This window comes from Manduca sexta, chromosome 20 (genome assembly GCF_014839805.1).
Source record: "Manduca sexta isolate Smith_Timp_Sample1 chromosome 20, JHU_Msex_v1.0, whole genome shotgun sequence".
NCBI lineage: Eukaryota > Metazoa > Arthropoda > Insecta > Lepidoptera > Sphingidae > Manduca > Manduca sexta.
In genome coordinates this window covers 9173044-9198524 of record NC_051134.1, presented here as the reverse complement: position 1 = coordinate 9198524, position 25481 = coordinate 9173044, and the positions used below count along the sequence as shown (strand labels likewise).

The 25481-nt window shown below is 35.9% G+C and overlaps 1 protein-coding gene and 1 long non-coding RNA gene across 2 annotated transcripts in view; one reads left to right on the top strand and one right to left on the bottom strand.

Annotated features, from left to right (window-relative positions):
• The window catches only part of LOC115446295, a 40124-nt gene that overhangs the window by 8901 nt on the left and 5742 nt on the right, over nucleotides 1–25481 (top strand). The window contains exons 2-5 of the mRNA XM_037440692.1: nucleotides 6536–6733; nucleotides 23885–24028; nucleotides 24497–24658; nucleotides 25224–25400. Coding sequence (XP_037296589.1) covers nucleotides 6568–6733; nucleotides 23885–24028; nucleotides 24497–24658; nucleotides 25224–25400 — 649 coding nt within the window. The 5' untranslated portion in view covers nucleotides 6536–6567. The remainder of the gene's footprint in view (nucleotides 1–6535; nucleotides 6734–23884; nucleotides 24029–24496; nucleotides 24659–25223; nucleotides 25401–25481) is intronic.
• Nucleotides 5003–5468, bottom strand: LOC119189897. The gene is made up of 2 exons (XR_005112664.1): nucleotides 5338–5468; nucleotides 5003–5212 (listed from the first exon to the last, which is right to left on the bottom strand). It is a non-coding gene; the product is annotated as an uncharacterized LOC119189897 (long non-coding RNA).

Sequence of the window (25481 nt, the reverse complement as noted above, 5' to 3'; positions counted from 1 at the left end):
TAATTACTGGTTCTAATCCCATGTATAACAAACATATGTTTATTTGAATAAAATAAAACATATTGACTGCCTCGGTGGCGTAGTTGTACTGCATGCGCGTACGGCAGCGCTCTGAGGTGGGTTCGAATCCCGGGTTGGGCATAGTGATATTTGGGTTTTTCTGCTCAATATCAGCCCGGAGTCCTGAATTTGTGCCCGATATGGCGATAGGCTCGCCCCCATCACATCCTGGGAGGGAACACACTCGGCAAAAACTGAATGTCCTGGTTGCACCTATGCATACCCCTTCGGGGATAAATGCGTGATGGTGTGTGTGTATATTGACTTCTCGGAATCGTATATTACGTCCCAAAATCCCTATTATGTCATGGTATATATCCTCGGTTACAGTAACTTATATAGCAAACGCTACTTAAACAGCTATGTTAACCAAATTGCCTGTTTACTTTATCCATTGTGTTGGGATCGATAAAATTGCTAGTTTCACTGAGTGCTTCGTAACAAGCCTGCAAAACAAGGACGAGCTTGGAATAGTAATGTTACGGGGATTTCAACAAAATAAGGTACAATTACGAAAGTCTGACAAAGATATTCTTTATCAGATTGACTCTCTAAATACCGCATTTTGAGTTTCTGATTTAAGGAATATATTTTGTCGTTTAGCATTTGAGGCGGGTGGCGATGTCGCTCTTGCGGGCGATAGTTCTCATCATAGTGGAGTGTTATATTAGCTTCCCTAAATAGCCTCTCAGGGATAGAGTGGGCTTGTGTTTGTGTTTTTGTAGAAAAGACATTTAACTCTACATAATATTTTGATAGATTTTGATTGCCTCGGTGGCGTAGTTGTATTGCATGTCCGGTAGAATAGCGCTCTAAGGTCTTGGCTTCGAAGCCAGGGTCGGGCAAAGTGATATTTGGGTTTTTCTGCTCAGTACCAGCCCGGAGTCTGGAATTTGTGCCCGATATGGCGATAGGTTCGCCCCCTATCACATCATGGGACGGAACATACTTGGCGAAAAGTGGGTGCCCTAGTTGCGCCTCTGCATACCCCTTCGGGGATAAATGCGTGATGTTATGTATGTATGAACTTCAAAATGATTCCTTATGTTTATGCAAATGTAAGACATTGAATTAAATCTATTATGCGGATTTTATCTCGGTTTCTGCGCAAATTTTTCCATCTGATATGGATACTGACGTATGATCAGCGATCTCTATAACATATATCAACATATTTCCAATCACACACACTACCGCCTATTATCCTCAAAGAGGTAAGAGACGCAACTCATGCACCCACTTTTCACCATAATGATATTCTCATGAATTAATTATTTGAGGAACCAAGAAACAGCTACATTTTATTCATTTCAATTTAATATTTCTCACAGTTATATAAATCAACAACTAACAGCATCCACGACGTATAAGATTGAAATTAAAACTTAAAGAACAAACACTATGTTTTATGTAGAAAAAGCCTATAAAAATATGTCCAATACAAAATAATTCAATATATTTTTACCAAAAACCATATATTTCCGAAACTGGGAACTGAAGTCGCTTACCTACGTAATAATGTCGAGATCAATTTAACGTTTTATAAACGCAAACAATCCACGACACGTCGCACTGCAGTGCTAGCCCCAGAGTGGCGTCAAACCGACTTTATAACTATGGGATAAGGTTTAAAGTCGTTTAACGTTTTCATGATTGATAGATTATGCAGAATGAACGCAAAATAATCTTCAATTCGTCAATTTTTGGTCATGGGTCATTACTATGTAGTAATTTATGATACAAAAATATTTTTTAAGGAAAAACATAATATAGTTAACAATAGCCAGATTTAGCAAATGAATTTTTGAAGTTTCAACAAAGAATTGTTAAATAAACAGTTTATAACTAACATTTCCAATAATTACTATTTTTTAGTTCTTTACGTCTTATACCTTATTATACTTATTAGAAAAAAAAATTATAATCATTATTTTTAATGTTTAGGTAATTCAAAATTATGTCGGTATGACTAAACATTGGTTTAGCATTGGCTGATAAACTTGAAAATCCTTATATAAACCCAATAAAAACAAAACCTAGATATCAAGGTAAGGAACACGGACATTTTTATTCACACAATGAACGGACGGCACCGCGGGCTGCGTTAATTGGAGGGCACTAGAGAAGCGTTAAAGAAAACCAAAAACTTACCTTTAATATTCCTTAACTTCTTGTTAGCGTGGTCTCCACACCGACTGCGCGCCCATGAACGGGAGACATTTGTCCCGGCCCTAGGCGCACAGTTAAGTGTATACCTCATGGTGGCCAATTCACATTGAGGCCTATAAGGGCTCACGAAAATATCCTCGCTTTCTCTCCTTCTCCCATCTTAAGAGGTTTCTCTATTCTTCCCCCACACTTCCTTCACATCTATCCCCTCCCAACTTTCTTCCAAGACCCTGCAGTCGCTAAGCTGGGAGATTGCAGTATCTCATTCACAAGTTTCCCCCGGTGTTAACTTCGGGGTTCGATAAACAAAAAATCCTTAACTGCAGTGTTTAAACGCGTCTTGGAATATAGATGGTAAAAGGATTTAATTTGTAACTGACTTTTGCTGGTGGTAAATATATCCTATATTTTATTTCCGCCCGGATAGAGGCCACCGTACACAAAGTGTTAAAAACAGCATAGTGGCCCACGTAAGTGTGTCGCGTTCCGGGACCAGCCTGTGTATATCCGGTTCCAACAGGCCGGCATAATTGTGTTGACCGTCGAGAGGTAGTCATCTCTCGTCACCCACTCCACTTACCATCAGGTGCAGTAGGGTGACTTTGTCATTCACGTATATAAAAACTGATAGTCGTATGAATGCCAGTTGTGAACAAATATGGCCAGCGTCCGACTGGTGTGACATCTCTCATTATGAAGAACAACTTTCGCGCGAAAACTTAAACTATCATTTTGAAGCAGCCATTTCTGTCTATTTATAATGTTTTTATTTAGCAAACTGATCTGATGTACGTGAAAATCATCTAAATGTAAGCAATAATATAAATATTGGACATTTCCTATTATAATATAAAGCATTTTTTTAACATATTGACTAAAATTATATTGGTGTAAGTAACTCTATAATACTAGCATGCGGCAATGGAGTACAAGCATGAACATTTTGCTTCCAACCGCGACCGTACAATACTCCCCCGATGATAAACAGAGAATATTGTATTCACATATAGGTAGGGAACATTGCTCTATGCGGATTTCGTTCTTATTGCGATTTTGTACGTAATAAATTGCTCAAGTTGGGGTAAGTTGAATTGACTGCTATAACATCAATGTCTATTTGAAGGGGTACAAAATGATCCTCGTATTACAAACGTGACAAAAATCGAAAATGCAATAACTGATGACAAATTTGGCATTCAAATAGATGTTTAAAATTAACGTATTCCTGATATCCTAAAAACTGCAACTAGAATCTTATGTAAAGATATTTCGTATTTAAAAGGTTTCTCCTAAAATAGCCCTTGATTATAACTCAACAATTATGTTTGACATCGTAATAAAGTGTTTATGTGTAATTAAAAATAATGAAAATTATAATCACGCGAACCTGTTGAACGCGATTTTCGTTTTCAAACAAGCATTTAACGTGAAGGCGAAAAACGTGGAAATAGTTGGATATTTTTGATAATTTATGACTCCACGGCAAAGAATTTGAAAAAATAGTTTAGAATTTCTACGATATCGTGGACGTTACTTGAATTTTTAGTCCGAACAATAATACATAATTTGGATTACAGAAATATTTTTTCAAGTTAGAACGATATTTTACAAGCGTCAGTCGATGTACAATTTTATACGCCTTGTATGAATAAGATGGTCAAACAGCATTCGTAACATAATCAGTAGCCTCTGCTCAGAGCTTTATAGTGAAAATAGAGTCTTGGAGGAGAATAGACACCCAAATTTTTTTAGCCTTTTTCTACCTATTTCACTTTAGAATTAATTTTACAACCTCGCTCCTTGATGTTTACCGGTTCTGGTATATATATTCTAATCTGAGCATTTTCTATAAGACCTAAAAAAAACTTGCACCAAGTGTCCAACGTGGGACACAAAACATTACACAGACCATAATGATAACAGCTCTATATTACATACTCTTCCACTCTTGAGGGGATTTATTTATTTATCACAAATTAATGTGAGTTTACAGTACTGACACCAAAACACTTACATTTTCATTAACAATAATTTCAAAATTACAAAGGAGAATGCCCATTTTTGTATGAAAGTTGGGCTACGCTTGCGTCTGTACAAAACCTTTACTAAACTATAGGGAATATATCCTAAATCTTATATAAATTAAAAACAATTGGATATTCGATGGGGGTTCGGAGTAATCAGAATTTTATTAACTCGGTTATTTTGAGGTTAAGTATGGACTGCAATAATGTACGGTAGAAAGTACCTACGTGCCTAATTAAGTTCAGTATTGCAGTACCTACTTGATATTGCTATAAACAATTATTGGACATTCTTTTCACTTAGCTTTAATCGCCCTTATAAGAAACTGATAGGTATTAACATATCTGATAAGACGAAGCTCCAATAAAACTTCTAAGATAGTATGGCGGAATATGAATTTTTCCACTAAGCATATACTACCCGACCCTTTGTGTAAAGTACATATTTTTCTGACTTATGACTTATTCTATTACATGGATTAACTTAATCTTTATTTTCACCTACCATTATCTCATTTCAATATGGCTCCAACATATATTGTAGAATAAATTCAGCTTAGTTTTTATGACCGGCCGCATGCCTGATGCCAACCCTCTTTGGAGGATTCCGATCCCAGGCAAGTCATGTCAGAAACACCGAGATAAAATGTTGCTTGGCCTGGAAATCGAACAGGAACCCAGGAACTAACTCCACAGCCTAATTAGACTAATAGTTACTTATCATAGGAAAATAAAAATAAAACAAGAAATACGAAATCCGATGTATATTTTTATATAGATGTGTATTTATGATAGATATGGCTTCCCAGAAAACAGACAAGAACTTGATGCGGCCGCAACACGCTTATAATACTGCTGAAGTGAGTGAATGACTTCTTGCAGTGCTGCAGTTGTTGTCTGTAAACCTCTCTATTAACTGCTCTCCAGCAGGCAGCACAAATTCATTCCAGCCTTGAAACCTGAAATATAATGTAGAAGTTGAGTAAACATGTTCAGATTATTATTATTGTTAAACTGTGTTCTTTAGTTTTTGCAAGATTTTTCCCACATTGTAGGTCGGTTAATAATAATCTACATAACTTACAAATTGGATAGCTTGTCTGAGAAATATAATTATCGTTGCTGTGGCATCGCAATGGTGCAGTTAATTCGCCGCCGGAATATGTCGTCTCGATTAACTGTCCTGGGTCTAGGTTCTAGACGACTTTGTGTTGCTAACTAAAAGCCTTCCGTCTCAAAGTTCGGAACACACACTATACACCTTGTTTCTGAACAGTGAATTTCTCGACTCAACGTTAAAATACATAAGAATAACACTCTGGATCTTGAGTAAAATATTTTAATAATGAAAATTTTCATTCAGACAAATCTAGTGTCAAAATGTCATTAATTTCAGTTGCCAGTGTAATAAAAATCAGTACCCATATATTCATTTAATTAAAAATAAAGTCCAGACATGTTTTAGCTGACTTTTAGTATTTCTGTCATTGCAAGTAACTACAAGTCGCCATTTGTTTGTTTTTAGAAGGATTAATATTTTATCTTTTTTACCAGCTATTTGGAGTTTGGTTATAATTATTAAGTAAAATATATTTTTATAACAATATTTTTGTTTAACGAATAATATATTTAATCCACATATTAAGTATAGATTCAAATACAAGCATATTTATTGTGCATATTAACTTTTTTATTCCATTTAAAAGGGGAATTTGTTATAAATTGGTATCAATTCGCCATATTGGCAGTAAATTATCCGGTGTTTGATTTGCAACAATTAAACAACTTTTTTTTTTCATATCTTTAAAACCCCTATTTGCTCATGGCTGAAATAAATACAAATGAAGTAATAATTAAAATTATGATTTTACATGGTTATTTGGTTAAGACGCATGATTGACGCAAAGATAGCCTGGTTTTGGGCATTGTCCTTTTCAAATATATTTTTAAATTTTTTAATTTTCAAATATTTCAAATTTTAAGGCCTTAATAGATTAAGGCTTTAAAAGTGGCCAGTGGTAGACCACTGGTGGGCAAACTTCACATACTATCTAAATTCTTATGGGAAGTGTAATTTATATTGGTCCCCTCACGATGTTTCCTTCTCGTTATTTTATTTATTTACCTACCTTCGAAAAGTCAGAGGTGTGTGCGGCGGGTCTGGAACCAGCAGATCTTGGCCACAGTTATTTTATTTCTGACTAGGCTATCATGCACTTTGTTATTTGTTACAGCCCCTGCAAGTTCCTAATAGAAAAATAAAATATCATAATATATTATAGCAGTCGTGCGTTGTACACGCGGTGATGTCGTCATGGAGGTGGTGCTGCTGGTGGTGTGGGCGGTGGCAGTGACCGGCGCGCCGAACACGACCCGCCGCCGGCCTGACGCGCCTGCGGACGAGCCGCTGCTACCAGACGACGAGGACGAGCTAGCTCACAACCTTGACTACTACGATGAGGAACGGATTAATATTTCAGGTCAGTTCTTTTAGCCATATAAAGCACCACGACTTATCATAAACAGCTTGGCCACCCTACCTTCTTGTTGTCTTTAGTTAATAATAATAAATTAATTTATTGCCTTTAAATTAACAAATAATACAACAGATTTAAGCAAACATAATATAAGTAAAAGAATGAAATGACTGAGCATGTGCTGACCGAAACCAGAGTTTAGATCAGCGCTGGTTTTCAGTCACCCCTGTCTTCCTATGGTCTTGCGCAGGAGTTAGTGTAATTAATGGCGTAATTGCAACGAAAAACGTCAATTATGAATAATATCAAAGGAACATAGTACATACAGAACAATATTAGGTCAACGCAACACTCCTTTTGCAAAGTACATCCAAAATGATGCCTAACCTGAGAAACAATTCAAGCACTTACCAGCCTTAGCTTATGGCCTTTAGTACATTCAAATTCAGGGTTGTCACGACACCCAATTTCACATGGCAGTTCAAAAGCGGGAATGTAGTATATAAATATTTCTATATGGTTAACCTGGAAATAATACCCAATAGTCTAAAGAAAGGTTCAGATTAGCAAGAAAAGTTGCAGTTGACTTCCATAAGTGACTTTTACAGTGTAAACAAACAGGAGAAGCTGATACCAAGTTTTTGATCACGCAAAACTTATTGCAAGAGCTATACGTATAGAATTATTAAAATTGACCGCTAGTATAAATGGATCTAGAAGTTCTTATTCAATACATTGCCGCAAGAACTTGCCGGGCTAATCTACCATCAGAAACGTTAAAGAAACCTGATGAAAGAGATAGTTTTACACACTCTAACCTTTACAAAAGGCTTGAAACTATTAAGACTTAGAGTTCTTTATATCACTTCTATTTAGCCCCCGAGTATCACGCGAGATATAAATAGCTAGGCGTAGGGAAGCAATTAGTTGCTTCCGCTTTTCGATTAACAGAAGCACTTTAACTCAGCCAGATGACATTGCGAAGGTCGTCTGAAGACTATCGATCTGAACTTCGGCATATTTTGAAGTGGTAGAGACAAATGAGTGGGTATACGATACGGCTGAGGTGGTACCTCTGTTTTAAAAAATCGTCTTAAAGAGCTTGTTATAATTCGCTTAATATTTCCAGAACCTAAGCAAAGTTAAGTATAAATACAGTGGTGGTAATTGGACGAATCTTACCAATTAAATTATACTTTTTGTCATGATTTTTATGTTTACGCGAATGTTAGACATTGAAATAAAACTATTTACAGTTTTTCGCGGTTTTTTTATATTATAATTTTCTTCCGATGTTTCGAAGCCTAAAAACAGTCAGTTGCTAAAATAAATTTGAACTTTTTGTAATTGTAAAATGTAGGTAGATATTGTAACTGACTTTTTGAACGACCAACATCTCAGTCCCCCCGTGACCATGAGGTAGGCAAAGTCTTTGAAACGTCGAAAGAAAATAAAAAAAAGAATATAAAAAAAACGCGAAAAATCCGTAAAATAGTTTCATTACAATGCCTTTGGTCTATTGCATAATGTCAGTATTCCCCATTTCATTTTCATGTGAAAACAGCCTAAACAAAGATTCCTATATTGACTGTAAAATTGCCGCATGTCATGCCTAAACAAATTGCGCCAAATTCTTTAAACAACCAATGTTCAGAAACGAAAATCCGACATTGCGAGTGCCTAGTTGAAATTACCAAGTTCCAAGGCTTAATATTCTCGAGTGTAGCTTACAGAAGTTGTTCTGAAGGAACTTGTGTTTTAAAATTCCGTTGTCGTGTCGACTCGTCGCCGGACTGGTCGGGCGATCGGTCGCTCAGTATTACATAACGTTATTTTCTGCTCCATGTTTTTGTATGGGGTGACGAGCTAAGTGCAATGCTCTGTAATTCAGTGTTGGACTTGGTGGTAATGCTACTGTTTAAGGTATCACTTAAACAGTAGCAGTAAATCAGACGAGCTTGCTCATCTCGTCGTTGATTTGTAAAATCAAATCAAATTATTTATTTGTAAGCAGTTTACATGTGTTATAGAAATACATAATTTGTTCACTATGTTTTGCTGTAGCGTCAGCGTACAAATATATAAGTTATATGTTGACTATGACATCACATAATGTTATTTGTTTTTTATTAACTTGACTAAACTAAACTGCATAAAAATAAAATAATAATTTAAAAAAAAAAAAAAAAAACCAAATTTAATTCTTTTCTTAAGTAATAAATAACAATATTGGGATCATTCATAGGCCAAAATCGTTGTATAAAAAAATATTTGTTCATGACTGGATTAGGGATCAAATATTTGATATAGTAACTCGCTTTAAATTAGTCAGTATACATTACTACTTTTTAATTTACAATCATAATCTAAACATATATTTGACATAAAAAATACGATGTTTGACATAACTAACTATCCCTAAAAAACGGAAATGGTTAGAAGTTACGATTATTAATAATGTTAGTTTTCTAGCGTCCATTAGTCAATTCATACAACTTGATAATTGTAAGTATTTGTTACTGTCATGCATTAAATTATCATCTCTTATGCACATTTAGTATTCATTGATGAACCTCAAACTGACGTATCATCTACATAGTATTTGTTACTTACTACGTGTTGTATCCATAATTTATGCAGGACTTATATAAAAAATTACACTTCATATAATCTTTGTTAATTACATTTATTATAAACAAAAATTCTGACTGTATATTTATAACATTTTACCTTCTCTGCATACCCTATTTTTTTTGGTAATACAAAACTATAATATGCTAATGCAATAAGGGACGATAAATACAATAGAGAGCAACGAATCTCAAGTAAAAATTTGCTCTGGTAAAAAATCGCAAAATCGGAGTAGCCTTAAAGATTTGCGTGTTTAAAAAAACAATCTCTTCAGATTTATATAATAGTAAAGATTATACTTATTGTACTTATTATACCCAGTAGAAACACATTGCCGCTTCAGTACAAAACTAATATAGCACAGACTTTACCACAACCAAAATTAAATGCAGCCGTCTCAATATTCCTGGATGGTCATAAAGAAGATTTCAAACTACCATAAAGTAAGACAAGGCAATCGGAACTAAATCAATAAATGCATTTTCGGACAAATTTCAAGATGTATGGCGGATTTAACATAATAGCCATTGGGCGGAATGGAATCATTATTCATATAAAGCCGCGCTGGCGATCCTCCAAGATTCCAAACAAACAGATGACCAATAATGCATAATGGGCTCCTGACGTCACTGCTCAATTTCTTGATATTTGTTACCGATAATCCTAAAATAATTCACTGAACTGCGAAGTTATATTGTTGTAAGCCGCCCTTTGATAGTATGATGGGTTAAGGGTTACTTTTAGTGGTAGAAGATCCCAACAGTGAGTTATTAATTTGGATTATATGACGGCCAACAAATAAGCATATTATGTTAAGTAATATCCACCGATAACCCAAGCTACCATAATAATCATGTATGCAACTAACCATATGGTTACGGGTTGTAGGAATTACTTACCACCAGGTGACGCACTTTCCCGTTTACATAATAAAAATAAAATTACTAAAAAAGGAAGCCGTGTGATTAGGTTCCGTCTATGTACGAGAAATCTCTTTGATGCCTGATCAAGCACGAATTCCAATCTTAAGGAACAACCTAGATATGTAAGTAAGTAATGGTACGTAGAAGATGTACGTAGAACCTACGTAGAAGTGGTAGAACGGGCTACGGGTTTTAAATAAATTAGGATTTAGTAAATTTTTTATATGTTTGTTAGCAGGATATTTGTTAGATCGCTTTCCCAAACACCGCTTCTATTGGCAGAATGAGGAACATATTTTCCATCTTAAATGAAACCGAACCCAAAGGTAAAAAACGTCTGTTATACTATGATTTCCAAATTTCACGCGAATATAAGACATTAAATAAAAATTTTGCAGCTTTCATGGTCACGGGGGGAACCGAGAAGGTTGCAGTCTTCTAAACGTCGGAGAAAATCATAATATAATGAACCGCGAGGAAATCCCAAAAATAGTCTTATTTCAATCTCTATTTCACTATTTGTTTCCTAACACTCAGTACCTTTAAAAATCCAAAATCAATGAGGAAATCTAGTAATCTAATAAGCTATACCGACAAATATTGATAGTTCCAAATATAGAATACTGGAAATACTCTAAGCTGTTTTAGAGAAACAAATTATAAAAACAAGTTACCATTCGTATTGGATCAAGAAAAATAGTCTGAAAATGGGTCAATGTGTTGAACATGCGACCTTGTTCCAACTATAATATTGGAAATACAACTTTATGTTCTAAAATGTTTAAAATATGTCACCAAATAGGTAAATACATTTTTGTATTTGTTTTTCACTGTTTCATTTTACATTTAAAATAACTAAGAGTAATAAAAGTTTCATTCTTTGTTCCTATGTGTTGCCCGTGGCTCCGCCTACGTGAAAGTTATTTGGTAAATTAATTTTGCAAGATAAAAAATGCATGTATAATTTCAATAGAACTATTTATCGGATTTTATCTCGATTTTTATATTATAATTTTCTTCTGACGTTTAGAATGTTACAGCCTTTATAGTCACGGGGTTACAATGTCTCACATTCGCGTAAGCATAAGTAATTTATTTATTATACTTCATTGTACACCAGAGACAAAAATAATAGTACAAGAAAAGAGCAAAAAGTACAAAGGGCGGTCTTATCGCACAAGGCAATCTCTTACAGACAACCATGGAATAGATATAAGAGACAACGGAATAAAAAAAGAAATCATTTATATAATTTAATTCAAGACATCGTCAATACATATTTCATCTATAGCTCATTTGTACGAACACAATACGGATTGAACGTCATTCTGGCACCGGCAAGGTGTGCATTGTCTTTGAATGACACATTAACGCTTCCAGCCTCAGAACAATATACGTTTGTTATACAGGGTGAGATGAGGTAATTAATGTTTAAGCGTGGATTTTAATTAAATAAAAATTGAATCAAAAATAAATCGATTACTTACTGTGAAAATTACTAAAATATCTAAACGTCTGCAGAATAATAATTTAGTATTTGTATTCATACATAAAAACATTACAAGTAATTTTATGGTTTCAGACTTGAAACGAAATATAATTTATAAATATGTAATATTCATTTTTTTTTTAAGAATGAAGATGATGTAGAATGCAGCGGAAAGTATTATCCTCAAACAAGCACAATCAGACTAACTAAACTGTAATTGAAAAGAAAGAAAGGATTGTCATCGGAATGTCATCAAAACACGGATTAATTTCGATTGCTGAACTTGGGAATTGAATCTACGTCATAAATATAACCACACGAGACCATAGACATGGCATTCTAGAAGTCTAAAAAGATTCACCCTCCACGTATACGAAATATATTATGTGAACAAATTGGACAAACGTAAATCTCTGCGGGCCGGCGTAATTTTTGCAGCGAAATTCAAGTTAGGGTGACCAGCTCTGCAGTTTTTGAAACTAAGATCGTCAAACGAGCAATTGGATCTGGTGACAATTAAATTTACGTTATCAATGCATGGTGCGTAACCTCTATATAAAATATTGTGCATGAAAGTTATTTATTAGGAGAATGGCAATTACAAAAAAAACTCAGCAAAATTGTTGGTTGTCGTCGATTTTTGTTATAAATATTCTTGTGATGCCGCCTATCTCATTCTTTAGGCAAAACGGACTTAAGACTGACTCTACCATAAAAAATACCGCTACAAACAATCATCATTACTAAGAAACGCCTTTTTTAAATGAAATGAAATGATTTATTTGAATCTGTAAAATGTTATACATTATTTAGATTCCGTCAATATTAACTCTACCACCAGTTCGGAAAGCAGTTTTCACCAGAGAAGAACGGGCAAGAAACTCTGGTGTTGCTCTTTTCAATCAGTGTAGGGTAAAGACTACAGTACATGATAAAGTAAGAAGAAAAAAAACAAAAAAAGTTTAGAGCAGTTCATTTATAGGCTCGTGAAATAAGGAATAAATAATAAATAATAAATAATTTTCAGTGTGTTTATGTCTAAAAACTTGATTATTGTGATGAAAATGTCGTAACAATTAAGTGATGTTATTGGTTTTGCATAAGTGTTAATAGACTGCAATAAATAAATAAATATGTGTCTGTCCTTCGTTCCAAACATGGCCACCCTAGCATGGGAATCGGAAACCCAAATTACATCAACCCCAGATAAGCTATCGACTCGGGCCGAATACTAATGCTTTAAAATCGTGTTAATGTCGATTTCTGTGTTCAGTCTGTTTTGTGAATGTTATTATGTAACTTTTTCGAAATAAGAACAGTGTGCGTTAATCCAGAACCTGTTTTGTGTGCCAAACTTCATCCAAATCTATTGAGCTGTTTACAGAATTTGTAACAAACATCCAAATAACTATACAAACCCTCAATCGCCTTATAATTATTTTTCTACGGATGCATTTCTACGTCCTGAGATTTTCCTCACCTAAAAAAGCCAAACAACGGCATCCAAGACTAATCATTTTTATACGGTCTCAAGTGATAATACGCTGATGGTATACGAAATGGGGACCAGATAGACTATCTACTGACGAACGAGGATTATGCCTAACCATTTGACACAATTGCCGGCCTGATTGAGTCCGGATATACACAGGTTGATCCCAATTTGATACTGTATCCAACTTCACTGCGTTGCGAAACAAAGAATGTCTACAATAATAGTCGGAAATAATACCGACTCATGGTATGAACACATGCAATGCGCTTTTGCTGATGGTAGGATATATTTTATATCCACTCGGATATCCACTAGTATACAAGGTGTTAAAATCCACCATAGTGGCCCACGTAAGTGTAACGCGTTCCAAGATCAGCCTGTGTATGTCCGGTTCTAACGGGCCGGTATAATTGTACCGACTGCCAAGGGGTAATCATCTCTTGTCAGCCGACATTCTATTGGACCCCACTCCACTTAGGTAGGCTGTATTGTCTATATTTGCAAGGCTAGAGAGGTACCACAGAGGGGTCGACGCAACATGTTTTTACGCTGTAAATATTGTTTGGTTTATCGATCGGCTACCTGCTCAACGTACGTCTTGTCTAAGAAATCTAACTCCGGTAAAATAATGTTAGAAAACTTAAGATAGATCCAGAGGTCTGTTTGTAAAGTCCATTAGGATACAAACATAATTTTAGAAGCATTAAGTACCCTTTAGCCCTACAAAACATCAACTGCATTAACTCTTATTTCCAGGCAACGTATAATACGCAGTCAGTGTCCTGATAAATACATGAAAATATGAAAATACTAAAAATCCCATCATAAAAGGCAATTTTGACTCCTGGCTACATGACTTTACCTTTATTAGGAACTCTAAATAATTAAACTGTTACCTTCAGTTTGCAACGCAGAATTCTAAACCCTAATACAATAGCCATGGCTATCGCTTTTCAGTGATAGCTGGTGCAACATGAATACCGCTAACCGAATCTTCCGCATGGACGCGACACGCGTAACAGTACCCAATACTACGTATGAGACCGCTGTTGCAAATGACAGTTACAATTTCACGAAAAGCATTAATTTCAAAAGCTCTCCGTGCTTTCAAATCCTAAAAAATCTTTCAACTGGAATCCATTTCCGATTTGGACACGAAAGTTCAAAGTTTATAAGCATGTTACATTATGAAGATGGTAGTGTTTTACGACCGCATATATGACTTCAATACTCTCTAGAAGATTCAGACCCACGCAAATTGTGTTCCACATAAAGACTTGCCCGACCAGAAATCTTGGGATCAAAGAAATGTTCAAAGAAGGTCCCTATCTTAGAACTACCGGGTCCATGGCCCATTCAGACATCCACTAGACCATAGGAAATAAAGTCAAGATTACATAACTAAAATCGGCGCAAATTACATCATAGTCAAGAAGAAGTAACCGAAACGAAATAAATATTACCTTCCAATTATACTGTAATATAAAGCTTAATAAGATTTGTTGATTACCCGTCTTGAGCCAAGGAAAATGATTTTATGCCCACGTACTGAGATAAAAGGAGGTACGAAGTGATATACGCATACATAATATTATTCTTTGAACGTCGGGCCTACCAAAATTCCGAGAAAATTAAGTAGACCTCGCTCCAAATATTTGACGATGGTATTTTTTTTTATTTCCGAAATGTTAACTCGTTTCTAAATGTTTTATGAAAAGTGTGTTGTAACAGATATGAAATCAAGTTTTTTATTTTATGTAGGTAGTTAAAGTTTAGAACAGAGTATTTGGAAATGCAGTAATTTAATATAAAACTTAACCTAAGCGTTTGTAACATTAATGGACAGGTAGAGGTTAAACTACAGCATTTACTCGTCGATTATATTTCTGTCCCATTATGTGATGCGTGACATTTACCTTTATTATTATAGTAACAGCAAATTCAAATCCAAATTATTTCATATATTTTTTGGATCCAAATTCTAAAAAATATTGTATCTGACCAAGTAATTGTACTAACACAACGGTTACAGACCTTAAGTAAACTACCACTAAACCAATAAGGTCATTTAAAAGACCTAGACCTACTAAAATAAAAAACGAGAAAAGTTTCTTAATTTCACTGAAGGAGGTAATTTCCGGGACTTACTGATCAGATTCTACAAATTCGTTCTCTAATACAATCCTACATTATCTGCTAAGGCTTTAGGCTGCATTTTATATCCGGCAACAGACTTTTACGAGCAGTACCTCGAGGATAACTTTATACAATTATTTATCTTCAGCGACCTACATAAATAGAAAGCTTGTGAAACAAATTCTCTTAAAATGGACTAAATTGATTTACCAGTATATAATTAATATCAGACCTATAGTATATACTGTCCCACTGCTGGGCACGGACCTCCTTTACTACTAAAAGGTCTTAGGTGTTAGTTTATCACGCTGACCTAGAGACTACATACAGTATAAACATAAGCGAAGCTAAACCACATTTAGCTATGAATCGCCATTCTAATATCGACTAAGGTGTTCACAGAACGGAAATCGTCGCTCAGGGCGCTCGCCGCCTTGACCCATTTGCTCACTCCGGCCCTGGCTCCGGCGATTACTGCATATGACAGAATACCGCCCACGTGAATAATAAACGTACATTTTATGAAATGTAACCGAATGTTCTGGGGTTTCGTTTAAACAAGTTAATGTTGGTATGTCGAGTCTGTTTAGGAATCGCTGTCTGTTTCCTCGTCAAGCAGTGTAAGCACTGTTGTGTCCGACTTGAAGATATAGAGCACAAGCAAAGCCATTTCTATACAAGCAGTAGTAAAAACTAGTATTATATAATAATTCTATAACAAATTTCGCAGTAAGAATTTCTAAAAGAGCTAAATGTTGCGGCCATGAAAAAATGCACCGAAACTGCAGTGTTTTCCAGAATTTTTACAAGCGAAAGTGAATCACTTAGGCTCAAAAATAAATAATGAATGCCAGGCGGCAGGGCTGGGTTTGGCGCGTATTTGGCAGGCGCCTGGCACTTGGCCACCAGCCAAATATGCCGACGCTATTATACCGGCCATTTCTGCCATGCCAGTAACGAGAGGTATTAACTGCAATTTGGGCTATTACTGTAATAGGTAAAACAAAAGTTTGTATGATTTTCGGTGGTTAACTGAAAGGAACATTTCTAAAAATAGAAATTGTGGTTCTTGATTGCTGGCTATCAATAAATTCTCTCCACCTCACCAGTATTTCAATTCCTTCTATGTGTGGGTGTTCATGAGCGGTGGATAACGCCCACCTGCTTGTTTGACTACCTGTTCTAAAAAAACATACAAAAGATTGAATACGCAAAATACCTTGCCACAGCGGTCTGGAACTGTGGATATGTGGGAGATTTTGAGTAAACATACCTAACTAGCAAGATTTATCAAGTAAATATATCTGAACGAGGTGTTACCGTTATTTAAACAGAATAGCAACTGTGCTTCCTTCTAATTTATTTACGAAAGATGAGCGACGTATTATCCTTTGATACTAAAAAATCTACACAATCTATAATTTTGCACCCTCAGAAGATTTGAGTGCGGTTTCTACTTTCGAAGAGGACAAATTAGGAAAAAAGGACGCATATATTCAGTGCATGGTAATTAAGTATGACACGCAAAGAATAAAACTGCCGTTTCCCATATACAAAACGTAACATAAAAGCCACCACTTCTCATCAGCCTGAAGAATATAAGACACAGATATTAGTGGCGAAGCGTCTATACAACACGATTCCTACCGGATGCCCATTTGGGTTTAGTTACATTTGTCTTAGTTTTTGTTTGCTCTTAAATTGCCCGCGATATGTTAACTACGGCATTTTGCCTCGGGTAACCTTTTGAAAATTTTCACCTTACACTACTGAATCTACCCCTTAAATTTAGACAACACAACCTGCAGCGTATTTCTAAGCAAATACGATTTACGAAGAACAAAACCAAATAGATTTATAAAGGAACACACAATTTTATACGTGACTGCAGACGGGAAATCGAATTTATACGCTAAGCGGTAAAGGGACTGGAATGCGAACAAATTTTCCTTTTTCTGTAAGAGGATGCTAAATGTTTATTGTTCGGATCATCTTTATAGGATTCGGTGATGTCTTTGTTTTTCGTCATGCTCACGCCGTTGTTCCTGAAAGGGTGGGCAGAGGAGCAACTAGAATGTTTGTAATTTATTTCTTTCCCATAGTGGTATGGTAGTAAGCGTGTAGAACTTTAATCCTGCCTTGGTATCGTGCTAACCAACTTTAGCATCCCGCTATCAACCTCGAGGACGTCTGTTTTTAAAACTGGGAGTATTCTTTTATACCCTAACCAGTCTAGGTTGTAGCTACCGCATGGCTAGCTAGTGCTATACACCAGGTCCCCTGAGACTAAGGGATCTGTGATGTTCTTTTATTTTAGATCCACTATCCCATATAACTAACATAACCAACCAAAAAGTTTGATCATGATGTAAACACTGGGCCGAAAGGCCGATTTTTCACCTGGGCTTTTGATTACCTCTCTCTTGGTATTATATACTTACGCCCATATATCCGTATATAATAAAAGATTCCTTCTCCTGTAAACATTTTAGGAACAATGTACACCACTAGTTTTTTAAACTCAAAAATAAAATGATCGCATCATACATAAAAGCAGTAGCAGCAGACATAAAAGTACGATGTCATAAATTGTATCCGTTAAAAAGGTAATCTTATTCAAAAGTTACTAAGTGTTCTAACAACTTAATAGTTTTTACTGTATAATTGTCATTCCTTTTAAATGACGCACATTTAGTATTACGACAGATCTTCATAGTATTTACTTACTACGTGTTATTTCCATAATTTAAGCAGGATTAACTCGTCATAGCTTTGTCATTTACACAGGAACAAATTTTCAGACTGCACATTTATACCTTAACTCTACATACATTACTTACCACTAGTATGATTTCTAATCGAAAAGCTCACTACTATTAATAATTGCCCGACCCAGGAATCAAGCACAAAACTCACGGTTCACAACCCAACAATAACCACAACGTGAAAACTAAAATAACCTGAATCAGCAGTACCATAAAATAAAGCAAAGATCTCATGCCATACGAAAAGCGTTCTTAAGAGCATCTTGAATTTCGCAAACAGACCTACGAACAATACTTTGTAATATAAGGAATTTCTTGTCTTCCACGAAAATTACCTGCGGGGCGTTCATTCCGTAATGTGAGCTGTAGTGCTTTGTAATACAGTGCGTTTTAGCCTCTCTGTTGATGAGGTGTCTGGGCAAAGGGCGCATGTTTTACTGAAGAAGGCTTAATGAATACGTAGATATAGAAGAGAGCGTTTATGATAGAGGGAGCTGTCGTTCATTTTCAGAAATACAACAGAAATACACGGTTTGAAGTATTAAACATCGTGAGAGTGCATACCCAACTATTGTATATACGCATTTCCAAACTCGTAGACTTTGCTAATCAGGACTTTATATACGAATTTTTAAGCTCGTTAAATTTGCTAACGGGACAAGTCCAGCGTGGTGGAGTAAGGCTTTAACCCTCTCAGTAAAGAAACCCGCTTCATGCCGCAGAATAGCAATTACTACATAGTTTTTTAGGGCTTCGTACCTCAAAAGGAAATCTATAAGAAAACTTATTGTCCTGTCTGTCTGTCAAAACCCCTTTTTTTAATAACGCGTAGAGATAGAGATATAGGTAGATTTATCAAGTTGAACATCTGTGAAAAAATCAAACTTAGATACCAACGCGGTCAAAAGATATGACCATTTATGTTGCATATTTTCGAAAAAAAATGACAATTTGACAAGGAAATCAAAATCTATAAGTACTTTCCGTTGACGTATAATCATGAAATTTGGCATGAAGCAGTGTCTTACTGACGTGTAAGGAAAAATGGGAAAACCGTAAATATGTTATTAAATAATACAATAATGGTATTTTGTATAGAACCCTCAGTGCGCGAATCCAACTAGCACTTGTCAACAATTTAGAATCTCTGTAAACTTTACGTAAAGCAGAGACAATGTCGATTCATATTAAATAGTAATTTTTATGATAATCTTAGTAAATACAAGAAATGTGTGCGATCTTAAACACATATTAGAAACACAATGTCCTTTTAATTACTGTATTAGGACTTAACTTGTAGTTTTTAAGTAACAAATCAAATAAGTAATTGATTTACAGCATGCCTTATTTCAAAACCCCGGGATATCCATTCAGTTTGTGCCTGATATTATCGCCGTACTGCTACCCTTGTACAGATAACATCGATTTCTGAAGTAAGAAAAACAATAAGATCCTATGCAAACGATAAAATAAAACAAGTTTATTAAAAAACTTTTGGATATAATCAATATTGGTCGCAACCTCGATTATATTTCCTTATAAATTCATGGCTTTCACCATAAAAGGGTAAAGAGAAATGCAATCAAAGCACACTTTGTCGAACTTATATCTGCAGTGGTTCTACTTGACCTTCTAAAGAAAGGGCGTAAGCTTGTTAAGATAAAACAAAACAATGTAACAATTCTCATTACCATCTTCATTATATTCGAAGGTGAAACCACATAAAAGTAACAATTAGTACCGCAGCGCTGTTGTCTACATTTCACCTTTTAATTTTCACCCACAAAGGCTAATTGGATCCACGTAACCTTCGCACATGGATAGCATGAGCGAGGATTTGACAGGCGAGTTGACAGACTTGTCCCCACCTGTCAATGGCAGATTATTATCTATATTCAAAATAGTAATAAAAAATGTATTTTATTTTACACCTAAATAACGACAGATGGCGCTCGCCTAATGGTTAGCTACATACATGCAACTTTTTTAATAATAAGACACTGCGTGATCTGGCTTTAGACATTAGATGTTAAGTTTCATAATAGCTTAAAGATATTTTATTTAGTTGAGAATAGTTATATGATTCAAAAAATATCAAGATACCCTAACACCTTTACAAAAATAATAGCATATATAATAACAATATTGTTGCTATAAACTTTCCAACAGGGGCCTATTACACTTTATAAAATTGTCACGTGTGTCCGTTAGTGCGTAATGGCTCAGTGTACCCAATATTTACTAATTGCTGCTGAAAGGTCATGCATACAACGTTTTTACATTGATGAATGATAAAATGACAATGAAACTTGGAATCATTGATTACAAAACGATATATTTGTCATCATTATTTTGTATCGCAAATCTAGATGCTATTCGAGTTATATCACAGTCTATTTTATAACAATGCAAGTGAGCCCTTTTTGGTTCTATTCATTAATTATAATTATTAAATCCTCACTTTCAATCTTAAAGTGTATATGGCGCCACACGTTACGTTGCGGAGACAAAAAAATAATTACCTATTATTTATTGTAGCGAAATATTACACTATTTATGATTTAATCTCGATATGCTCGCCCGTTATGACATAATGAGACAGAACACACATGACGAAATGTGTTTGCCTTGGTTGTACCTCTGCCTATCCCTTCGGAGATAAAAGCATAATGACTGAATAATTTAATGCCATGAATATAAAAATGATTACGTCGGACACATCAATAGACCGTTTGAGACTAAAATAAAATTCAATTTAAACAATAACTATTAGCCAATTTGTATGCATACACTCTATAGATAGCGATTTTGGTAGTTACTTTCATTTTTTTATTGTAAATAACCAAGTTTTGTTTATAATTTCAATGGTTAATTAAAAGCAAATTATTAAAAACAAAAATAACATATTTGTAGGCGCACCCAAATTAGGCTGTACTGTAACTTGGAATACCACGAAATATGCACATATACGTATTTTTTTAGTACCTGAGAACCCTCACCAGGACCGTTATTCATAGCCGCAATACATCTATAAATGTAACGGCTATAAATTCTAAGGAACTTTTGTAAACAGTATTAACAATGCAACAAAAAATCTCAATGTAAAATGGAGAAGCTTTTACGTCGAGGTCGAACGTTATGTTCAGCTGTCACTGGCCCTAACCACTGCAACATCTGCGCCTATGGCATCTGGCGCTTACCACATGCCACTTGGCATTGTGTCCTAATGCTTTGTGTTAAGGTATACATTATTGTAGTTGCAGAAATCGTTGGAAGCCAAATTGTAGGTATACTAAGTGTTTTGAGACAAAGTTCTTTATGATGTAATTTTTTGATAGAGTCTGAATTTAACACTTAACAATAAACTTTTTATTAACCTATTTATTTATACCATTAGAAAAATTGTGTTTTGATTATGAACTCATGTATTCCCCGGAATTCACCAATTTTTTTATATAATTTTAAATTTAAAAGTGAACACGTGGCTTGTATGCAGGCTCGGTATTCTAATTTCAACTCTACACTAACAGATACAAAAACAAATTTAAAATAAAAACAAAGATAGAGAAAAGCGAATATCCATAGATAATGTAGTTCGTAGCGTCCTCAATCGCTTCGCTGGTTTCCGCGGCGTGACACCCTCGCATCCGACTACAAAGAACATTTTATTGTACAACTCGCTGTGTATTCAGTTTTTAAATGGAGACCGCGTCCGGCCCAACAGCTAACTTTGTTAATGTTTAGTACAATAGAATGTGGGCCAAAGTGGCGGGAGTGTAGTCATTATTAGCTAAAAACTAAGTTACATGTATTAAATGTGTACTGTTAGAGCCGGGCCACGAAAATGAAAAACCTCACTGTGCTATGGCAAAAATTGGGGCTAATGTCTTGTACTGACAACGTTACAGATAAACGAAAAAGCAAAAGTAGCGCCCTTGAAACAGGGTTGTTATTTTTAGGGTCAAGCTATGCTGATACCATTTTTATTTTAGTAATATAAGTTCGTGACGATATTATCATATTTGAGTAGACGCAGAAACGGTTTTGGGTGGAAATTGGCACTAATATACAATGTCTTGGAGTAACTTCTTTTTATTCTGGTAAATAGGTACATAGCAGGAGATTTATTTCGGGAATGACTTTTCATGAAATGAGCTAGGAGCAATACCTTGTCTATAACAAAAATGTTTAATAAATACTTAGTAAAAACAATTGCAGCAAAAAAAATAATTGTTCCAAGTATATAATAAAATGTTGACAACGTTCGATAGCAAAAAGGTTTTCAAGGGACCTTCAATAAAATTATTAATTTTATTTTAAGGCTGACAATATTTTGTTTGTAATTAATACTTCATGGAAGATTTTTGATAGAAAAAAACAAATTAGAGTTTTCCAAACAAACTATTAATGAGGTAAGTTTGTCTCTGATGTTTGGATATCAGAGATTTTGTTACAAATCAACTTAAATTTCTTATTTTAAACGTTAAAATATAAATATTTCCAGTAGATTTTCACTCATAATAAATTACTTTAAACCTCAAAGCGCTATATATTTTCAGGGAATAGATGTTAACGGACAAGGCTTATTTTATGTTATACGAGTATATGGTTCCCCCGATGGTAAGTGATCACCGCTGCCCATGAACATCTGCAATACTAGGGGAATAGAGATACGTTGCCTTTTAGGTGGAAATATGCCCTTATTTTGAAAGTCGCAAGGTCGCATTTGTCCACAAATGCTGCTGGGAATTGATCCCATGGTTTTGTTTTATGTAGTCAAAAATGTCGGCACAAAAGTACTATAGTGGATTGCCAACAACTACAAGCAGAAAAAAATATTAGTAAAACTTTTAAATCCCTTAAAAATAAACAATTAAACCAAATTCACTTCACCTCGAAACTCCAATACTGTCAATCAGTTCAGTTTAATGGAAACCAATTAAGTCACATTTCCACGTATTTAAAAAGTTCTGTACAAAGGAATTTCTATTACAAGTATTTTCGATGACTACTTCAAATAAATATAAAATCGAACTCAGGAATATTTTGTTAGTTTGATGTAGGTACTTTTTTTAGTTCGATGATGGGGAAGTCACCAAATCGTTTTGCCGCAGTATGCATAGTTCTATTCACGTTAAAGGATATTGTATTCTAGTATATGGGACATTTTTGACTTTGCCTTTCGACATGATGCAGGATAGCATGCTATATGCTGTGAATTAAAACTCGATCCAACGTGGCTGATAGAAGTGATATCAGATTAATTATGTATATTTTTTATATGAGCATGGCAACGTGACTCCATTACATCTCTACAGGTGGTAGGTCTCTCATATGTGAGAGTCCGCCTGGGTAGGTACCATCGCCATGTCTATTTCTGCCGCCAAGCAGCAGTGTGTAGTCACCGTTGTGTTCCGGTTTGAAGAACATTGTAGACAGTGTAACTACTGGACATAATAAGACTTAACGGCTCATGTCTCAGGATGACGAGCGCAGTGGAATACCAAACAATACTTTATAATTCAAAGTGTTGGATGATGTTTCTACTGTTTATGGGCGGTCGTATCGCTTACCATCAGGCAAACAGCAAGCTCATCTCATTCAAAGAAAAAAAATCTCATAACCCCTCGCTAGTCGTCATTTATGCCGGTTTGTTCCAAACCCTGATAAAGCCGTAAAGTATGAAGATCCTAATTTTAACCTTTAATGTTCCAGAGAGGGGCAGATATCTGGGCTCCCCATGCGAGTTCACGTGCAACCCCAAGCTGCTGCACGTGTACTGCGACCCCACCACCTCCACCTGCGAGTGTGACCCAAAGCACTCCGTCGCGCTCGGCATCGCCAAGGGCTGCGCTAAACGTACGTATTATTATGATATTTATTAATATGAAGATCGCGTAGATATGTTGCATGCCTGGTAAAATACCGCTCTCAGGTCCCGTATTCGAATCTCGGGTCGAGCAAAGTGATATTGGGTTTTCTGTTCGTATCAGCCCGGAGTCTGCATTTGTGTCCGCTATCACGAATGACTCGCCCCCATCACATCACGGAACAGAACACACTTGACGAAAGTGGGTGACCTGGAAGCCTACCCTGCCTACCCCTTCGCGTATAAAGGCTTGACGTCTGTTTGGCTGTGAGTCATACTAAGTCTCTGACATAATTGTATCGGCTGACGAGGTACAACCATCTCTTGCCAGTCATAATTCTGTAAAAACCCCACTCTACTTACCAGGTTACATCAGGTGGAGTGGATTACTTTGACGTACTTCCATAGAAAATATTTAGATAAACGTCCCTTCATTCATTCGTTAAATCTGCTTTCAGCAAAGAAATTGGGTGAGCAGTGTTTCTACCGCCAGACTTGTCGTGCGTTCGACGCGCACTCCTCCTGCGTACAAGTCAACCACAACGCGTACTGCCAGTGCGAGCCTGGCTATCACAGCACCTCGCATACACGGCCCACGCAGCGGGTCTTCTGTACTGAAGGTACTTACTACATTTAATTGTATAACTGCATTGTATATAACACGTCCAGCACATCTGAATCAGCCACGACATCTTCTCAGCAGGTCAGAACTAACTTAAGCAAGGGGGCCAGACTGGGGGTTCGCTCGGAACAACTGATCTTAGGAACGGCACTACGGAACAAGGATAAGCAGAATTTTGACAGAAGAAATAGTTGCTGGAATGAAAGCAGCTTCTAGGTATACCGCAACGTTGCATACGTTGCAATATACACCCAATGAATCAGCAGTAAACTCCCAACACGGCTTCTAATGCCAGTGGATTTGACAATCTGGCTTTAAGATTATTGCCAAAAAGTCTTCTGGTGAACTTTAGATTTCTCAAGAATTGTTTATATTTATGTCCATAAATGAGTAAACAGTTTAGTTGACGTTAAGTAGGTAATACCTAACGTACAGAAACAAATACAATGCCAAAGACTTATGGAGGTACTGCCGGCTTCTACAGAAAATAAATATGAATTGGGAACGGAAAATTGGATCTACTATCATTTTTTGTATTGCTAACTCATCAAGTTCTCTTTTAGACATGGTGCTGCTGACGGCGGACATGCCGACGCTGCTGGGCGTAGCGTCGGGCATCTTCGTGCTGGCCGGGCTGCTGTGCATGGTGCTGCACCTCTACACTAAGGCGCGCTACCATCCCACGCACCTGGCGGACGCGCGCCTCACCCCGCCCTGTCTCTACTCGCTCAACGACACTGGTAACACGAACATATTAATACAAATATAGTGATCAGTATCATCGGTTGAGTGGTGTTGATGGATTGTATGTGTGGGAGCAG